Here is a 17646-nt window from a genome sequence, read left to right as displayed (position 1 = left end):
GTGGGATGGAGACGCGAGGACCGGCCCCGCTAGAAGGGGTACTCGCAGACGTAGTAGAGGCGGCGTTCGCAGTCGTGGTCCCACCAGGAGCCGTCATCCGAGGCCTGCGCCACGCAGTTCTCGAGCGTGCCGCCGTTGGGTTGGTTAGGGCTGAGCGGGTGCGGCGCGGGGCTGGGACCGGCTCCGGGCTCCGGACGGGGCGCGCGGTGCCAGGCGAAGAAGGACACGCGCTGGCCGTTCTCGAAGAGGTAGAGTCCCTCGGAGCGCCGGTCGTGCACGCCCAGCCACACCGGCCAGTTGTAGGGAGCGAGCGCCGTGCGCAAGTAGCGAGTGAGCGCCTCCATCTGCTGGCGGTCGGCGGGCTGGGCCAGGCTCCCGCCCCGTGCCACGCACCGCGCCTGCGCCGCCGCCTGCGCCTCGAAGTCGCGCGATAGCAGGAAGCACTTGTGGCCAAGGCGCAGCCCCTTCAGGCAGCCTGCGGGCGGGGAGGGGCGGAGTTAGGGGCTCCGGGGGCGGAGAGAAGGCGGGGTCGGAGCCTCGGGGGCCGGGCTGGGAGGAGGCGGGGTCAGAGCCACGGGGAGCAAGGAGGCGGAGACTTAGGACGGCTGCGGGTGGGGCCAGACTGCCGGACCCGGACCGTAAGGGGCGTGGCGCGGCCCCAGTCGGGTACGCTCCACAGCACGGTAGGGAGCGGGCCTGCCTCTCCGCGCGCCTACTCCGCATTCACCCTCCCCGCGCCTACTCCGCATTCACCCGCCCCGCTACTCTAAGTCCCCATAAGCCAACACCCTGCACATCTCTAGGAACCCGCTCGTCCTTAACACCCTGGGTCCTCACGTCTCTTCAGATGTTTCTGGGCCCCCTCCCGCCACCAGTCCTCCACTTGACCCGGATCGTCCCACTTTCCCTGCCCGGCGCGGCGCGGACTCACCCTCTAAGCGGCCATGCTCGCGCTCCGCGCGGCTCTGCGCCTCCTGCAGGGCTTGCACGGCGTCGCGGGTGTCGCTTGCCGCCTCCCGCAGCTGCCGCAGCCCCCGATTCAACTCGGCCACGCGGGTGTCCAACGCGTGCAGACGGACGTGCAGCTGGTGCAGGCCTGCGTCCAAGCCGGCCAGGCGGCCCACTGCGGGCAGACAGGGAGCACGCTGGACGGAGCCCGGGGAACGGAGCTGGGGGACCAAAGGGCCTGGAGGGACCTAGGGCTTCTGGGGGCAGAGTTGGGGTGGGCGGCACTCGGGATTTCTGGAAGGTAGGGGCCGGTGGCCCCGGGCTCTTGGGAGGCAAGACCAGGTACCCGGAGCTCCCAGGGACGTGGGGGCATCGGCTGGGCGGTGGGCCATTGAAAGGTCCCGGGCAGTGAAAGGACGGTTCATTTTTGAGAAAATGACCGCGGAGGCCTGGGGGCAGGGCGGAGCTGATGATTACTCACGGATATAAGTGACGATGTCTTCAGGGGTGGGAGAGGGGCTAGGGCCAGAAGAGGAGGGTGGCATTGTTTCCTCCTCTTCCTCCACCTGACCGTCCTCCTGCGTCCCCCAGGTCTCTTCGTCTTCAGGGGTTCCCTCAGGGTTTTCATCCCCCCTCCCAGCGGGCAGCCCCAGGGCCTCCTGCAAATGCTGAGGCAGGGAAGGGATGTTAGGGCCAACCCAGCTGCATTCTGACGCCCCACACGCTCCAGCCACCCCTTTACAGCAGTGAGCTCTGCCCCTGAGTCCCTTGTCTGAATCCATCATCCCCATCCTTTGAGCCTGCCCCATCACTCTCCCTTGCCCATTTCCCTAACCCTGGAATACCCTCCCCCCAACACTCACAGTTCCCCCTCAGAGTCCTAAGCAACTCACCTTCAGCATCAGGGCCTCCCTCTCCCGCTCCTCCTCTTGGGCGCCTCCCCAGACTCCCTCCCACTCCCTGTCTGCTCCTCGAGCCCCATGGCTGAAGCCCAGGAGCTGAGGGACCACCAGGGCCCCAAGCAGCCAGGCTGCCTGCATCAGGCTGGGCTCTGCAGCACCCAAGGCTGCAGAGGGATGTCCCTGGGGACTGGAGTGCGTGCAAATGACTAGGCCCTGGTTCCTGCCTCTCCCAGCTTCTCTCTGATCCCTTTTCTCCCAGCTCTTGTCTCTGTCCACCCGTCTGTTCGTCTGTTGGTCTCTGCTCCTCTGTGTGTGTGTGTCTCTCCCCGCCTCTCTTGGCTCCCCTGAGGCCCTGCTTCTGTGGCCGGAAACCTCTAACGTTCCAAAGCCTGGATCCCGCCTTGGGTCTCCCCACATACCCCCCTCTTTCCACTTTCCAGAGCTCACTTCCGCCCTGCCCTTTCCTTCCACCATGGCCAAAAGCTCAGATGGCCAAAAGAGGATGGAGTCGGCTCTCCAAGGGGTCCTGGGGACACAACCTCTGCCCAGGAACCCCCTCAGGGGGTTCTTGGGGCTTGGCCCTGCTCCCTGCTCCTCCCCCTGGCCACTCCTCAGGAGCAGAGAGACTGCATGGTCTCCATAAGGTTTTTTATTACCCTGTGGCCACCATCGCCCACGCACCCTGCTGGAGGAGACTTTCCACGACTCACAGGCTCTAGGGCTCCTCCTGCCCCCAGATCTCCCATCCTGGCCTCAAGCCCTTGCCCCAAGATGAAAATGAGTGTGTGTGCCTGTCTGTGGGGACACATATGAAGAGCATGCATGTCACTGTGTATGCAACTCTAGAAGGCGGGGCTCTGGGATTCATTTGCTGTACTTTCCTGGAAGCCTCCTGCAGGCCAGGGTCTGGGTGGGGCAATGCTGGGGACTCCAGCTGCTCACAGACAAGCAGACAGTAGGGCAGAAGGGGGGAGGAAGGGTGGGTGGGTGGGTGGGTGGGTGGTGGTCAAGGAAGCTTCCTCAGGGAGGTGGAGTAGACAGACGCAGGGCTGGGTGCATGGAGCTCTGAGCATTCAACCAAGTGCCTCGGCTCTGGCCTGGACCTCTGCAGTCACCTCCTCCTGGCTCTCCCCCTCCTTTCTCCCGAGCCCCTCCAATCCACACTGCTTGCAGCAGCGAGCCATGCTTCCAAACCGTAAATCAGATCATGTCACTCCCGACTCCCCTGCTCCCCCAGCTTCCCATCATATGCATGCAGTAGGGAAGCCAAACCCTGTCCTCAGCACGAGCCTGGCCTGCCCAGTGGGGGGCTGGGAAGGATGGGCCCTTGGCACCTCTGCAAGCTCATCACCCCCACTCCCCTTGCCCCCAGGCTCCTGCCACACTGACCTCTTCACTGGTTTCTGAATGCCAAGCTCCTTCCTACCTCAGAGCTTTGGCACTAGACTTTTCCTCCTTCTAGATGCTCTTCCCCCAACTCCTTCTCTTATTAAGGTCTCAGCTCAGTGAGGCCTTCTCTATCATATCCAAAGAAACTGCACTTCTACAAGTTAACACCCCATTTTATCGTGTTGGTATAATCAAGACTGGATTGTCTTGTTTGTTCATTTTCTTATTTGTTGCCTGTCTCCTGCCAACAAAGGCAGGCATTCTTGTTCATTGCTGCATCCCCAGAGCTAGAACGGGGCCAACCTAGCCCATAGTAGGTTCTCAATCAGTCTGCTCAGTGAGGAAGGAAATAGCCATTCCTGGTGGGGTAACAGCTTAGCCAAAGACTGAAGACTTGACTACTGTGTTTAGGTGGCACCCCACGTTCCCCGGGGCAGGGGCACAGGGGCATGGTGGGGGGGGTGGTCGCCAAGGTGGAGGTGGTGAGGGCAGTGGGAGAGAAGCTGCAGAGGCAAGGGAAGCAGGAGGCCAGGCTATGCCCACTCCATGCCAGACCCGTGAGTCATGCAGGGCTTTCCCAGCCGGGGCCTGGCTGGTTGTGCCAGCGAACATGGAGCTCAGCAGCCAGGGATTGCAGGGCCCACTCTTCAAGGGAAGAAACTGAGGCTCAGAGAAGGGACAGCCTAGCCTGCTGGAGGTCACCAGCGTGGCAGCGGCTAGCCAAGGCTTCTGGTTCTAAGCAGGGGCATCGGCCCTCAGCTGCTGGGAGCCCCAGGAGGAGTCCTGGAAATCCACTCATCCAGCCTTCCCTTTTCCAAGAAAGCAGAAGGCAGTGTGACATGAGGGCAAGCTGCTTACCCCCTGGCCCTTTTGGCGGCCTATTAGGGGCCTGAGGACCCCTCACTAGCAGCTAGAGGCCTCAAGAGATAATGCACAGGCTAGGAAAGGCCTTGTAAACTGTAGAGGGGTGCACAGCCTCTGTCGCTGCTGATGCCAGTGTGCGCAGCTGTTCTCTCCCAGGGCCCAGATGCTCACCACCTGGGCTGATGGGTATGCATCCGGAGCGAGGCCTCCTGGGGCTGGGCTGGCTCAGACCCTGGTACCCTGGAGCCCACAGCTGGAGATGGGGCCAGAGGTGTCTCAGAACTGCCCTCTGCGGGGGCCTGTGCTCCAGCTGGCAGCCCTGGAAGCACTGGTGGAGCTGGAAGAAGGGTAGGCGCCTGGGCTCTGGGGACACTTCTCACCATTGCCCTACGGGACCTGCCCTGTCTCTCTGGTATGTCCTGGGCACCAGAGACCCAAGCTTTGAGGAGACCTTGGGAGTGTCTGTGTGCAATGAAGGAAGACATGCAGCGATGGTATGTCTAGTAGTGAACAAACAGTGGTATAAAGACTGAGCCGGCCTGCCTGTCCCTGATCCTTGGTACCACCTCTTTATGGCTAGGTGACCTTGGGCACCAAGTTACTTAGCTTCTCTGTGCCCCAGTTTCCCCCTCTGGAAAATGGGGATGGTGAAAGTCCATAGCCCATAGGATTGGTAGGAGAAGGTGATGAGTAAATCCAGAGCAGAGCATGGCACACACAAAGTGCTCAAGAAATGTCAGCTGCGTAGGGGAGCTATGGTACAGTGTTGTGCATCTAAATGGGTGTGTGCACACCTGTGTGATGGATGGTGAGGTGGGTGGGTGTGATGGGGCCGCATGCACACGACTCCTTACAGTTGTGTGTCTCTGCTTGTGGGTTGCGTGTGAGCTGGAGATCTGAGCATCTGCCGGCCCCTGTGGGGGGTGGTTGATGCTGTGGGGCGAGGATGCTCTGGCACTCGGGTGTGATATGTACATGTTGTAGCTGGGTGTGTTTGCGGTGATGTACACTCAGGTATGTTAGGTCATGCATGCCCTGGAGAGTGTGTATGTGGGGGAATACGCGCACGTGCAGGGCCACCTAGTGACTCTAAGCACCTGTGCCTTGGGGGAAGATGTGTGTGTGTGTGTGTGTGTGTGTGTGTGTGTGTGTGTGTGTTTGGGGGGGACGGGACTCTATAGCTCTCACAATCCAACCTGGAGGTCTAGAGTCTAGCAACAAATATTTATTGCGCCCTACTGTGTATAGACAGGTTGGGAAGCGCTGTGGGAAGGGGTGGTCCTGGGGTGTGTGTGTGTGTGTGTGTGTGTGTGTGTGTGTGTGTGTGTGGAGCTGTACCCTTAGGGGGGCGGGGCCCCATGGTCCGGGTAGGGGGACAAGCAGGGGTAGAGCCCGGTTGGGTTATCCGGTGGCGATGAGGAGTGGTGGGGGAGGGCAGGGGGAGGGGGCGGAGCCGGCGGGGGGGATGGGCGAGGTTTGGGGGCGCGGGGAGGGGCGATGTCTCCTCCGCCGGCTCCGGAGGGAGGGGAGAGGGCGGAGGGAGGGGAGGGAGGGAGAGAGGGAGGGAGAGAGAGAGAGAGAGAGACAGGGTGAGGGAGAGACAGTGAGAGCGAGAGAGCGAGGAGGGAGGCAGAGGAGGCGCGGAGCGGGCGGCGGCGGCGGCGGCCTGAGGAAGAGGAGGAGGAAGAGCAGGCGGAGACGCCGCGCCCGGAGTCGGCCGGACCGAGCCGGGGGCGGGCTAGCCCGGAGGGGCGCGGCGGCCGCGGCAGAAGGGGGGGCGCTCTGCGGATGGCCAGGCCCGGCCCGCGGGGGGGGTGAGGTCCTCGGCCCCCCCGCCCTCCCCCCCGGCCCCCGCTCGCCCCCTCCCCGGCCCGCTCGCCCTCCGGGGCGGTGGGGCATGGCCTGAGGGTCCCCCGTCTCCGGGGGGGTGGGGGGGGGGGGGAGGGGGGAGGGGCCGCGGGCGCCGCCGACCGGGACTCAGCAGCCCCGCCAGGCAGGTAAGGGGGCCGAAAACCCAGGGGTTTGGGGGAGCTGCAAGGCCGGGGCCGCAGGAGGGGGCGGGGGCGCCCCGGACGTCCTTGGCCGCGCGCGGGGCTCCGGGCCCGGGTGTGCGGTGGGGGGTGGGGGTGAGGAGGGGAGCGTTGCCCCGGGCGACGCCAAATTGGGTTACGCCCCGGTCCCCCGTGCCCCGTCCCAGATAGCAGACTTGAGGGGAGGATTCGCCCCCCACCCCCGCCAGTAAGGCCCCCGGCCCGAACCCGCTTCCCCGAGCACCCAGGCCAAGGGCTCGGTTGCTGTACCCACCCCCTGGCCCAGCCCGGCCACTCCCCCGCCTCGCCCACCCTGGCCTACCAGGGCCCGTAGACCCCTTCTGCAGCCCCACTGCGCGAGGCCCCTCCCCCAGGTCACCCTGGTTCCCTGCCCCTCCGTCGGGGGTCTGGGCCTTGGCCTCCTCCGCCCCCTTCGACCCGCTCTAGCTCCTGCTTCTCCTCCTAGGCTCCTCAGTCCCCTCCCACCCCCTTCACAAGCTCCCCTCATCCCCACCCGTCTCCTCTCCCTTCTTCACCGGCCGGCGCGCCCCCTCGGCTCCCGCCTCCGAGTCCCGCTCCCGGGGCTCTCCCCCACCAGTTTCTCGGCCCCAGCCCCGGCTCCTCTCCCCGCCTTTCCCCGCCTCTCTCCGCCTCCATTCATTCTCCCGGGCCCCGCTCTCGGCCACACCAGCCGCCCCCTGTCCCCCCCCCCCGCAGCCTCCCAGGGCACCCCCTCTCTCCCCTTCTCCACCCCCCCCCCGCCGATTCCTCAGCCCGTCTCAGTACCAGCTGCGTGCCAGCTATTCTTAGCCGCGGAGCGTTTGATTCATGCCGCCCCGGCGGAGTGTGCCCGCTCCCTCCCTCGGGCCTGAGGGGGAGGGGCCGGAGCTGGTCTGGGGGGTTGGGGGCGGCCACACGCGCCGGGGAGCCCGGGTCAGCTTTGCTTTCATCCCCCGGGCCACCCCATTAGTGCCCGGGTGAGGCTGGGGTCAGCCAGGGTCAGCCGAGGGGGAGTGGCAGCGGGCTCTGGTCCGGAGATGGGATGTGGAGTCCTGCGGCTAAGAGGCCAGGGGGGCCTCCGCAAGGGCCAGGTGGGGCAGCTCTGCTGGGTACCTGGAGGGGGGAGGGGGCTTCGCAGCCTGGCCAGGCATGGGGGAGGGGTTGGCCAGCTCGTGGTTAAGCTGCTCGCTCACCCACAGCTCTTGGAACTGTCCTCCCTGCACACTCATTTTGTCTTCCCTCCCCAACCCCCCAGCCCATCCCCACTCCCCCAAAGTCAGCGGTACCCTCCACTGCTTCCCATCTCCATGGCAACGGTGCAGGAGCTGGGCCTGGTGTGGGGGGGAGGGACCAGACCAGACATTCTGGTTTCCGGTGCTAGGGTGGGAGACTGGGAGAAGAAAAGGGAGGCGGACCCCATTTGGGGCCCAGGCTCCTAAGGCCACCTTGGGAGAGAATATTGGGGATGTGAAGATGACCTCCCACCCCAGTCCCCCAGACCATCACCCCACTCTTAGCCACCCTCCCAGCCCCCCAGTCTCCCTCAGAGGGGATCCACCAGTACCAGGCAACGCCGATCCCCTGTCCTGTGGTGCCAGTCCTCAGATGTGCCTGCAGGTTATCCACAGCCACCCCACACTGACCCAGGCCACCGCACTACCGGCACCAGCCAGCCCGCCCCGGCCAGTGTCCCCACCCACCCACACCCTTCTCAGGATGCCCCCAACAGCCGGCAGAGGCCACGGCTTGTGGTTCCCTCGGGGACGCCCCATGCATGATAGTTTGCCCCATGACACCCGCATCTGAGTGTCCCTGCTCCCCCGGGACACTGATTCCCAGCAGTCCTCTGCACACGTTGTCAGCCACACTTGAGTGAAGTCACCAGCTCCACCGTTCCTGGGCACCACTCCCGGGCACCACGCGGCCTCCCACTTCTGCCGCCCCAGACTCACGGCACCTCTGTCTCCCCATTACTACATCCCAGCCTCCCCCGACCAGCTATCCAGGAGGAGGACGAGAGGGCCTCGGGTGAGGGGCCAGGCTGGGGCCGGGAGGGCAGGATGCCGGTGGGTCGTCCACCTGTCTGTCCTTCAGCTAATTTTAGCTGCATTTTCCGTGGCCTGCCAAAGTGGGCCAGTAGCTCCCGCGGTGATTCTGCGGTTTCTGGGACACTGCCATGCTGGGTCAGCGGCAAAGTGGGGCGCAGGAGGGGTGGGGGGCTGCGAGCAGGGCCAAGGGCAAGGAAGGAGACGCGCTGGAAGCATGGCAGGGATGGGCGTGTGTGAGCAGAGGCGGCAGGAGTATCTGGGGGGTGTGTCCAGCCTCCTTCCTGCCAGCTTGGGGCGTGTGGGGTAGCGGCCCTCGACCGCTCATCCACAAGGGTGCCTGCCGCCTCCAAAGAGTCCCAGGCTCCTCATCTGACAGCCGCCCTTGGCCCCCCGGCAGCCGCCTGTGATGCTGCTGTCCCCTGTCGCCCCGTGGCCCCACGATGACCCACAGCCCCGCGTCAAGCGAGGACGAGGAACGCCACAGTGCCAGCGAGTGTCCCGAGGGGGGCTCAGAGTCCGACAGCTCCCCAGACGGGCCCAGCAGAGGCCCCCGGGGGACCCGGGGCCAGGGCAGCGGAGCACCTGGTAGTCTGGCCTCCACCCGAGGCCTCCAGGGCCGCTCCATGTCTGTCCCGGACGACGCCCACTTCAGCATGATGGTCTTCAGGATTGGCATCCCGGACCTGCACCAGACAGTGAGTGACTGATGGCCCGCTGACCAGCGGGGGACAGGGACCCCAGCCCGCAGGAGGAGGCTTCTGGTGCTGGGCGTCCGCCCCCTTCGGGCCCCATTTCCAGACCCCCACATGCTGCCCCCAGGCCCCCCTCCTGTCCCCAGAATCACCCCCCCACACCACCTTTCCAAACCACCTCAGGCTCCTCCCTGTCACCTCCCCAACCAGAAATGTCTGCGCTTCAACCCTGATGCCACCATCTGGACAGCCAAGCAGCAGGTGCTCTGCGCCCTGAGCGAGAGCCTGCAGGATGTGCTCAACTACGGTCTGTTCCAGCCGGCCACCTCAGGCCGCGATGCCAACTTTCTGGAGGAGGAACGGCTACTTCGGGAGTACCCCCAGTCTTTTGAGAAGGGGGTGCCCTACCTGGAGGTGAGGCCCACAGCCTGCCCAGCTTGGTCACGGAGGAGAGAAGGCTTGCCCTGTTTTTCTCCCAGTCATGCCCTTGCAAGGGAAAACCCAGTGGGCTCCTCCAGACCCCCTCAGCATTAGAGTCAGAGAGGCCTGAGTGCAAAGGACAGCGTGTTCTGCCTCTGATCAACAGAGTGGCCTTGGGCAAGTCACTTCCCTGCCCCAAGCTTCTCCTCGCCTTTCAAAGTGGGAGAGGATTCACAATTACAGTAGGTGTTCTAGAACATTCTGTGCGGGGTCCAGACTCCTGCTCCTCCACATCAGGGGTTGTAGTTCATATACTCCGCAGCAGCCCCGCACTCCTCTGCCACCCAGCCAAGGCTCCAGGGCTGTTTCCACCTTGACCCTGAGATGACCCCCCCCCTCCCCACTGGCTCAAAAGGAGTCCAGCCTCCTCCCCAGGCCCCTGATTCCAAGTCTCTGTGTCTCTCCCCTCATACACCCCTGGCCACAGTTCCGATACAAGACCCGGGTTTACAAACAGACCAACCTGGATGAGAAGCAGCTGGCCAAATTGCACACGAAGGTGAGAGAACCCTGCTGGCACTTACCCCCCAGCATCCCCCCCCCCACAGAGACCCGGAGCACCCCCCCACCACCACTTTCCCACTTCCTCTCCCACCTGTTCCCCACAGCAGCCCTCCACATTCCCCAGCCCCTCCTGTTCCTCTGCCAGGATCCCCCACTCACTTGAGATGCTATGTTGCATTTGGGACGGCCCCAAATGCCATCCCCTTCTCTCCATCATAGCCCCTCATTGCTCTGCCCAGGCCCACACCCTTTCCCCCTGGCTCCCACTTTCCTCTTCCTCGGGCTCTCCCATCTCATCTCTGGGTCCCCCATATCCACGCAGGGCCCCTGCCTCCCCCCACTTGGCCGGACTCTGACACACAGTGTCCCTCTGCCTCAGGGCTGTTTTGTAGACACCCCACAGTTCCCCTAATCCCATAGCCTAAACCTCTCCTAGGATGTCTCCCACCCCCGGCCACATAGAGCCATGTTGCCCTCCCAGCCTCTGACCATGTGTCTCCTATGTCTCCCCTGGTCCCCTAAGATCTGGGAGGAAGCCAGGGGGCTGCTTTAGCCAGAGGTGAAGAGAAAGATTCTTGACACTTGGGAAAAAAGCCCCTGGCCTCTCCTCACCCCCCACCCTGACCGCAGCATGCATTCATGTCTGTCCTCCCCCAAATATTCCATCCCTCCAGACCTGCGCCATCCACTCCGGGAGCCACCGGCCACATAACGGCTCCCAAGCACTTCTGGTGTGGCAGGTCCAAACTGAGACTCGCTGTGAGTGTGAAATGCACACCGGATTTCGAAGACTCAGTATCCCAAAAGAGTAAACTTTCTCATTGATAAATTTCCTATGGATTACCTGTTGATACGGTAATATTGCAGATATATTAGGTTAAAAAGATAGGTCACTAAGATGAATTTCGGTACAATCAACCGTGCCCCTTCCTTTTTTTTTTTTTTTTAAAGGTGGCTACTAGAGACTTTTCAATGCCACACGCGGCTCGCTGTGTATTTCCACTGGACAGCGCTGCTCAAGACCCCAGCTTTTCTCCCTTGCTCCCTGACTGGCCTGTCTTCTCTCTCTTGTCCATGGCTCAGACGGGGTTGAAGAAGTTCCTGGAGTACGTGCAGCTCGGGACGTCCGACAAGGTGGCGCGGCTGCTGGACAAGGGGCTGGACCCCAATTATCATGACTCGGATTCAGGAGGTAGGGAGGGAACCAGGGGCTTCGGAAGAGGTGGGGAGAGCCAAGAACGAGGCATAAGGGCTGCATGTGACTGGCCTTTCCTGCCCCTTAGAGACCCCCCTGACTCTGGCTGCCCAGACGGAAGGCTCTGTAGAGGTGATTCGAACCCTGTGCCTGGGAGGGGCCCACATCGACTTCCGGGCCCGGGATGGCATGACAGCGCTGCACAAAGCTGCGTGTGCCCGTCACTGCCTCGCTCTCACGGTGAGGTGCCAGACCCCCGGGACCCTCCCCCAGATTGCAGTGGTCCCCTAAGGGCAGGCTGAACTGCAGCCAGTTGCCCCAGACCCGCCCTCCTCCTCCCCTTCATCTCCCTTGACCCCACATGGCCATCTGGTCTCCCCTTTGCCTCTCATCTGGCCTCCTGGAGGTCCCCTCCCACGTCCCCATGGGGATGCCACTTCTGCTCTTCCCTCAGACTCCTCTCCCTTTCCCGTTTGTTCTCTCTCAAGCCTCGGTTCTTTAGATTTGTTAAAAATAGTCTCTCTTCGTGTCCCAAATACAAAGCCCCTTTCCATAGCCTGACAAACACGCAGACCCCATGCTCACCCCTCCAAGGGGATCTGAGACCCTCTGCTGATCCCCAGGTGCACCCACCCTACAGGGGGTTGTCACACAGAGCTTTCCCCTGCAAGGGCCCAGGGAGATCCGAATACCTGTACTCTCCTGCTACCCAGACGTTCTGGTTCCCTCTGACCCGGCTTACCACCAACCCGGCCTCTGTCTCCCTCAAGTGTAGACCCTCCCTCCTCTGTTCCTTAAAGTACACCGTGAGCAACCTGCTGTTGCCCCCAGATACGGACCCTCCTCCACACACTCATACGCTGCAGACGCAGCCCCTCCCCCTGCTTCATAACTAAAATGCCCTTTCCCAGATGGACAAACCCGTATCCCCACAACATACACACATGGAGTTGGCTTATGTGGTCTTATTTTAAAATCTTCTTCCTCTCTCCCCACCCCAGTGGGACTTGATCCCTCTTCATACACAGGTCAGGATAGACTGCCCCCAAAGATATGTAGCTGTTGATAAACACCCAGCCCACAGAGGCTCCAGCTTAGTGGACCCTCCCTTCCCTTTTCCAGCTGCCCTGAAGACCCTAGATGCAGTCAGACACCAGCCACAAAGATCTGCTTAGGCGCTAGGAAGTGACGAACCCTCTAGATGTACCCCCAGTCTGCTCCCTTCCGCCAGGCAGATCCTGCCCCCCCCCCGCCCCGGCCTCCAGACCTACTCTGTCCAACCCTGTAGCCACTAGCCGCATGGGGCTGTTAGACTTAAATTAATTAAAGTGAACTAAGAGGAACATTTCTGTTCCTCAGGCTCACTAGCACATTCGAGCGCTCAAGAGCCCACATGTGGCTGCCGTGTTGGATGGGGAGGTTGCAGGCTGTTTTTGTCACTGCAAACATTCTGGTGGACGGCGCTGCCGCAGGCTGTCCTCACACGGCTGGGGCTGACAGTCCTCTTAAGGATGCTCAGCTCCACCAGCCTCTGTGCCCAGAGCTGTTCCTGGACGCCCCCTGCCCCCCTGCCCCCCTGCCCCCCAGCCCCCAGCCTCAGTGAGGCTGGCCCGACTCACCTTGGTCTGAGCTAGCCCTTTTCCCAGGTCTCTTTCTGCGCCCCATCCTTGGGATCTGGTCCCATCCACACCTCCTGCTTGGCCGGGGGTCCTCCCGCGTCCAGACTCTGTTCTCATGTGGTCCCACATGACCGTCCTGCTGCTCGGATGAGGCGCTGAGGCACCAGGCTCCTTCAGTGGCTCATCCAAAGTCGGCCACGGGTGGAAGGGCCAGGCTCAAGGTCACACAAGGGCATCGTGGCAGAACCCAAGACAGCCTTGGCCAGTGTGGGTCACCCAAGACTCCCTGCCCCACTGGTCCTTCAGGTTGAGCCAGTACTAGTGGGACTGTCTTCTGTCTTGTCTCCCTCCTCAGGCACTCCTGGACCTTGGGGGCTCCCCCAACTACAAGGACCGCCGAGGCCTGACCCCTCTGTTCCATACGGCGATGGTGGGGGGCGACCCCCGCTGCTGTGAGCTCCTCCTGTACAACAGGGCCCAGCTGGGCATAGCTGATGAGAATGGCTGGCAGGAGATTCACCAGGTGCTCCGGACTCGGCCAGGCGGGATTGGGGGGGGGGGGTGTGTGTGTGGAGTGTGGAGGGATGCCTGGGCCCTGATCAGAGCAAGGCTCAGAGACCCTGGTGCAAAGAGCTGGGGATCCAGATGCTGGGGTCCTCGTAGAGCATGGAGGCGGGAGGAGCATGGTCTCCAAAGAGAAAAAGATGGGAGGAGGCAACACCAGGACCCTAAGGGGGCATGGACTGGGGACTGGACATCTAGATCCCTGAGATGGGTGCGGGTGGTCTCTTGAGCCTCTCGAGGGGCCAGGCCAGGCACCTGGGTCTTGCAATGACCCAGGAAGCTGACAGTCTGGGCCCCTGGGCAGGAATGGAGGCTGAAAGGAGAGGGAGAGGGAGATGCAGGGTTTCCTGGCCTCAGGCAATAGATACATGCTGTGGTTGGGAGAGTCTGATGTGGCCTCCTGGGTTCCCTGTCCCCCCCAGGCCTGCCAGCGGGGTCACTCTCAGCACCTGGAACACCTGCTCTTCTACGGGGCTGAGCCCGGAGCCCAGAACGCCTCGGGGAACACGGCCTTGCACATCTGCGCCCTCTACAATAAGGTCTGCTCTGGCAGTGCGGGCCCGGGTCCTCCCCCTGCCCCCGGCCTCCCAGCCTCCCTGCGTCCTCTGTTCCGTCACTGTTTCATTCATTCGTCCGTTCATTTATTTGTTCATTTGTTCGTTTCATTCATTCGTCCGTCTCCTTCATTCATTCAACAGACATTTACTGAGCACCTTCCCTGTGCTGAGGACCAGGCAGTGAGCGAGACAGACAGCCCCTCTGCCAGGCATGCCTTCCCGTTACAGTCCAGCGTCGTGGGGGCCGGAATCTGGGCTTGGCCTTGGGGTTGGGGTGGAGATGGGTCTCCGGGGAAAATGTGGCACCTGTGCTAAGATGAGCAGGAGTCAGCTGAGTAGGAACGGGAGAAAGGGTGTTCTAGGCAGTGGGCACAGCCCGGTTCAACAAACCAGAGGGGAGAGAGCACATCAGGGCCATTGCCGGAAGGGAAAGTTGCTCCCCGGGGCCCCCTTTCCTGTGTGTCTCCATTCAGCTGTCCGTGGAGCACCTGCTGTGTACGGTGCGTTTTTTGCCGGGAGGGGGGCTGCTGCAGGGGACAGAGGAAAGGCCAAACCACAGCCCGGAAGGGAACAAGAGTCTATTGCAAGTTGTAGCAATTCGGGGCTGGGTGGACAGCCCCCACCTCGGGAGTCGTGAAGGTGAGCAGTAGAAAGCCGGCAGGGAGCCTCACAAACCAGCCAGTTGTGGCTCTCAGCCTACGGACCCCAGCCCCAGGCAGGTCCTGCGCAAGTCAGCCCCTCAGTCTCCTTCCCTGTTTTCCAGGGCTTCCTGCACTTGGAGGGGTGCCTCAGGGACTCCGCAGAACAGGGCTTGGCACGCTGGTGCTGGTCTGCCAACCTCCTCTCCCCTTCCTCCAGGAAGTCTTCCAAGACAGCCCCATCCCCTTCTGCCTCATCAGAACTTGCAGTGCCGGGGACGTGGCAGGTAGCCACGTGTTGCCTTGTGGCAGCGAGCAGTCTGCTCTGCCGAGGGAGAACTCGGTGTTTGTCAGACCCAACCAACGCGGTGCTGTCACTTCCCCTCCCCGGTGTTTCTGTCTCTCCTGCTCCCTGACGCAGGCCTCGTGCCCAGATTCCCCGGCTCCGCGGCCTCTGAGCATGCCTGTGGGCAGACCACGACCCCCCAGACAAGCCCTGTGCCCTCTCCCAGGCTCTGTCCTCTCCCCGTGGTGGGGATGACGTCCGCTGATTGAAGGGGAGGAAAGACCATGTATGTTAAGCACTCGTCCCCAGAAGGCAGCACTGTGAGTCAGGACATGGAGACCGTGTTGTGAATTTCAACAGGGAAAACTTAGTATACAGATTAGAGTGTGGGAGCAATTTCTCTTAGTCGGATGACCCAGTCATTTCCCCTCCTTGAGCTTCTCCTTTCTCCTCCGTGCAATGGGTCAGTAACACCTACGGCGCGAAGGATCAAGTGGGTGGATGTTTTGCTTGCTCTTGGCATGGTGCTTAGCAAGTAGATGCCTGACAGATATAGTTCATGTTGTACTCCTCCCTCCCTTGTTTTCCCTCTCAGACCTTAAGCTTCCCAAGGGCCAGAGCTGGGTCTGACAGATTTCCCAGCTCTCTCCTCCTCTGGCCTCCTGACATGCCCGTCTCTCCCCTGCTGGTGAAGGTCAGGTCCACGTTTATTGGCTGGGAGCTCCTCAAGGGTGAGGGCTCAGTCCGATCAATTACTCTGTCCCAAGGCCGCAGGACGTAGTAGGCCTCGGTGCATCTTTGTTGAATGAGTGAGTGACGGATGAATTATAAATCAGCTACCTTGAATTTGCCCCAAGACTACACAGAGCCCCCCTCAGAATATTCAACAGGTGTTTGCTTTGCGATAGACTGAATGACTCAGTGAATGAATGAATGGCTTGAACAAATGAATTTTGAGTGACTCGGCTCCACATCCTTCATCCTCATACTTCCCTGTGCATGTTTCATGGGCACCTACCGATGTGAGATGAATCAGACTCAGCAGGGTGCCTGTCCTGGGGAGTTGGGGGGGAGATCACATCTGGCAAAGAGGCAGATGTGTAACGAGGAATTGCAATGCCGTGAGATCAGTGCTAGGACACCAGTAACTCGAGGTTCTCGAGGTGTAGGGTGAATTGCTGGTTGGGCCCGTGGAGATGGTCTGGCCCTGGGCTAGGCAAGATGGTGGTGGAGGTGGGCAGACACACACAAACACACACACACACGGCAGTTAACAGTCTAATCGGGGGTCAGCATGGACACACTTGGACACACACACTCTCTCACACACTCACAAAAGCACCCAGAAAACTAACTGAGCTTACTTTGCTGTCCAGTGACTGAATTGGGCAACCTGAGCTGTGCGCCCATGAGACATAGATGAGCCCTAGGCTTCAGAGGCCACGTTTGAGTCCTACCTAGCTGCTCCACTCACCAGCTGTGTGACTTTGGGCACAGATTTGCCCTCTCTGAGCCTGTCCTATAGGACGGGACCACGCAAGCATCCTTGGCATGCTTGTTACACGGAGAGGGTGAGACCAAGGAGGTACTTTGTGAATGCTGGTTGAACTGCATCAGTGGGGAGCTGGAGAGAGGAGTTGAGCCAGGGGCCAGGCTGGGTTTGGCCAGGCCAAGACAAAGGGTGGAAGGCTTCAGCAACTGTTTATTGAACAGCTTCTGTGGCCCAGGCGCTATTCCAGGTGCTGGGTGCTGCAAAATCATGTCCTATATAAAACTCACGATGTAGTGGGGGAGAGATGCTAACAAGACAAGTAAAAGAGAAATGTCATTTGACGGAGATAGCATTATGAAGAAAATGAGCTAATACTGGCTTAGAAGAATGCCTGGCATATAGTCGGCATTCATATAAATAAAAATAAAACAGGGATCAGGATAGGGAGCTATTTTGACGAGGTGGCCAGAGAAACCCTCTCCAAAGAGGTGGCGTTTAAGCAAAAACCTGAATGAAGCGAGAAAGTGAGCCATGTAGAAATCAAGGGGCAGAGAATTAATTCCAAGGAGAGGGAGCAGCAGGTGCAAAGGCCCTGGGGCAGGAGCATGCCTGTCAGAGGAAGAAGGAGGCCAGTGTGGCTAGAGTACAGGGAGTGAAGAAAGGCAGCAGAAGATGAAGTTGATGAGGCTGGGGGTAGGAGGGTAGGCAGACCAGGTGGAGGTAGAGCCTCTAGGCCATGGCAAGGCCGCTGGGTTTGATCCAAACAGTGAGAGGGAGTGGCATGGTTGACATTAAGAAGGCACAGATCTGGATGCGAACGGCATTCCTACCGCCCACTGCCCAAACCTGGCCCCCACTGCCCCCCTTCCTTTTGGGTCTAGCAGAATGCGTGATAAGAGCAAAGACTCTGGAGTCCTACAGACCTTGGTTCAAATCCAACCGCTGACAGTCACCAGCTGCATGACCTGGGGCTCCTTGTGATGCCTTAGCTTCCTCGCCTGTAGAATGGGGATAGTAATTTCCATCTCGTGGGTTGTTGGACGATACAGTGAGCTCCCGCCTCTAAAGTGCTGAGCACCTGACATGCAACCTAGGAAGCCCTCCGTGAAGCTTGGATTGGTGGCTCTCAACTGGAACACCCCTGGCCCCCAGGGGACATTTAGCAATGTGTGCAGACATTCTTGGTTTTCACAACTGGGGAGAGGAGTGCTACTGGCATCTAGTGGTAGAGCCCAGGGATGCTGCTAAGCATCCTACGGTCTCACAGGACTGCCACCACTACAAAGATTTATCTGGCCCCAGATGTCAGGAGTGCTGAGGTCAAGAAACCCTGCTTCTGCTGAGCACCATCCAACAGACTATAACACGGGTCATGTGTGTAATTTTAAGTGTCTCAGGAGCTGCGTTAAAAAAAAAAAGTAAATAGGTGACGTTAATT

The 17646-nt window shown here is 60.9% G+C and overlaps 2 protein-coding genes across 6 annotated transcripts in view; one reads left to right on the top strand and one right to left on the bottom strand.

Annotated features, from left to right (window-relative positions):
• Positions 1–2169, bottom strand: CLEC11A (C-type lectin domain containing 11A). Its single transcript, XM_027617327.2, has 4 exons — positions 1842–2169; positions 1430–1616; positions 932–1123; positions 1–475 (listed from the first exon to the last, which is right to left on the bottom strand). The coding sequence occupies exons 1-4, from the start codon at positions 1986–1988 to the stop codon at positions 30–32; spliced, it is 972 nt and encodes a 323-aa protein (XP_027473128.1). The 5' UTR covers positions 1989–2169; the 3' UTR covers positions 1–29.
• A 3523-nt stretch (positions 2170–5692) lies between these two features.
• Positions 5693–17646, top strand: part of SHANK1 (SH3 and multiple ankyrin repeat domains 1) — a 46141-nt gene continuing 34187 nt past the window's right edge. For 4 of the 5 annotated variants that reach the window (XM_027617267.2, XM_027617266.2, XM_027617264.2 and 1 more), the window contains exons 1-8: positions 5693–6100; positions 8579–8876; positions 9084–9287; positions 9781–9852; positions 10941–11049; positions 11141–11292; positions 13027–13194; positions 13658–13774. In XM_027617267.2, the coding sequence (XP_027473068.2) occupies positions 8622–8876; positions 9084–9287; positions 9781–9852; positions 10941–11049; positions 11141–11292; positions 13027–13194; positions 13658–13774 (1077 nt within the window). In that variant the 5' untranslated portion in view covers positions 5693–6100; positions 8579–8621. Of the gene's footprint in view, positions 6101–8425; positions 8877–9083; positions 9288–9780; positions 9853–10940; positions 11050–11140; positions 11293–13026; positions 13195–13657; positions 13775–17646 lie in introns of those variants that run through there. The other variant, XM_027617265.2, reaches the window with a different exon arrangement.

This window comes from Zalophus californianus, chromosome 17 (genome assembly GCF_009762305.2).
Source record: "Zalophus californianus isolate mZalCal1 chromosome 17, mZalCal1.pri.v2, whole genome shotgun sequence".
Classification (NCBI taxonomy): Eukaryota; Metazoa; Chordata; class Mammalia; order Carnivora; family Otariidae; genus Zalophus; species Zalophus californianus.
The sequence above is the reverse complement of the archived record's forward strand: the minus strand, read 5'-3'. Positions and strand labels throughout refer to the sequence as shown.

Coding starts and splice junctions, on each gene's coding strand:
- CLEC11A (XM_027617327.2), bottom strand. CDS start 1,988: ATGCAGGCAGCCTGGCTGCTTGGGGCCCTGGTGGTCCCTCAGCTCCTG. Junction 1,617..1,841: donor GGGAGGCCCTGATGCTGAAG/GTGAGTTGCTTA, acceptor TCCCTGCCTCAG/CATTTGCAGGAGGCCCTGGG. Junction 476..931: donor CGAGCATGGCCGCTTAGAGG/GTGAGTCCGCGC, acceptor CCCCGCCCGCAG/GCTGCCTGAAGGGGCTGCGC.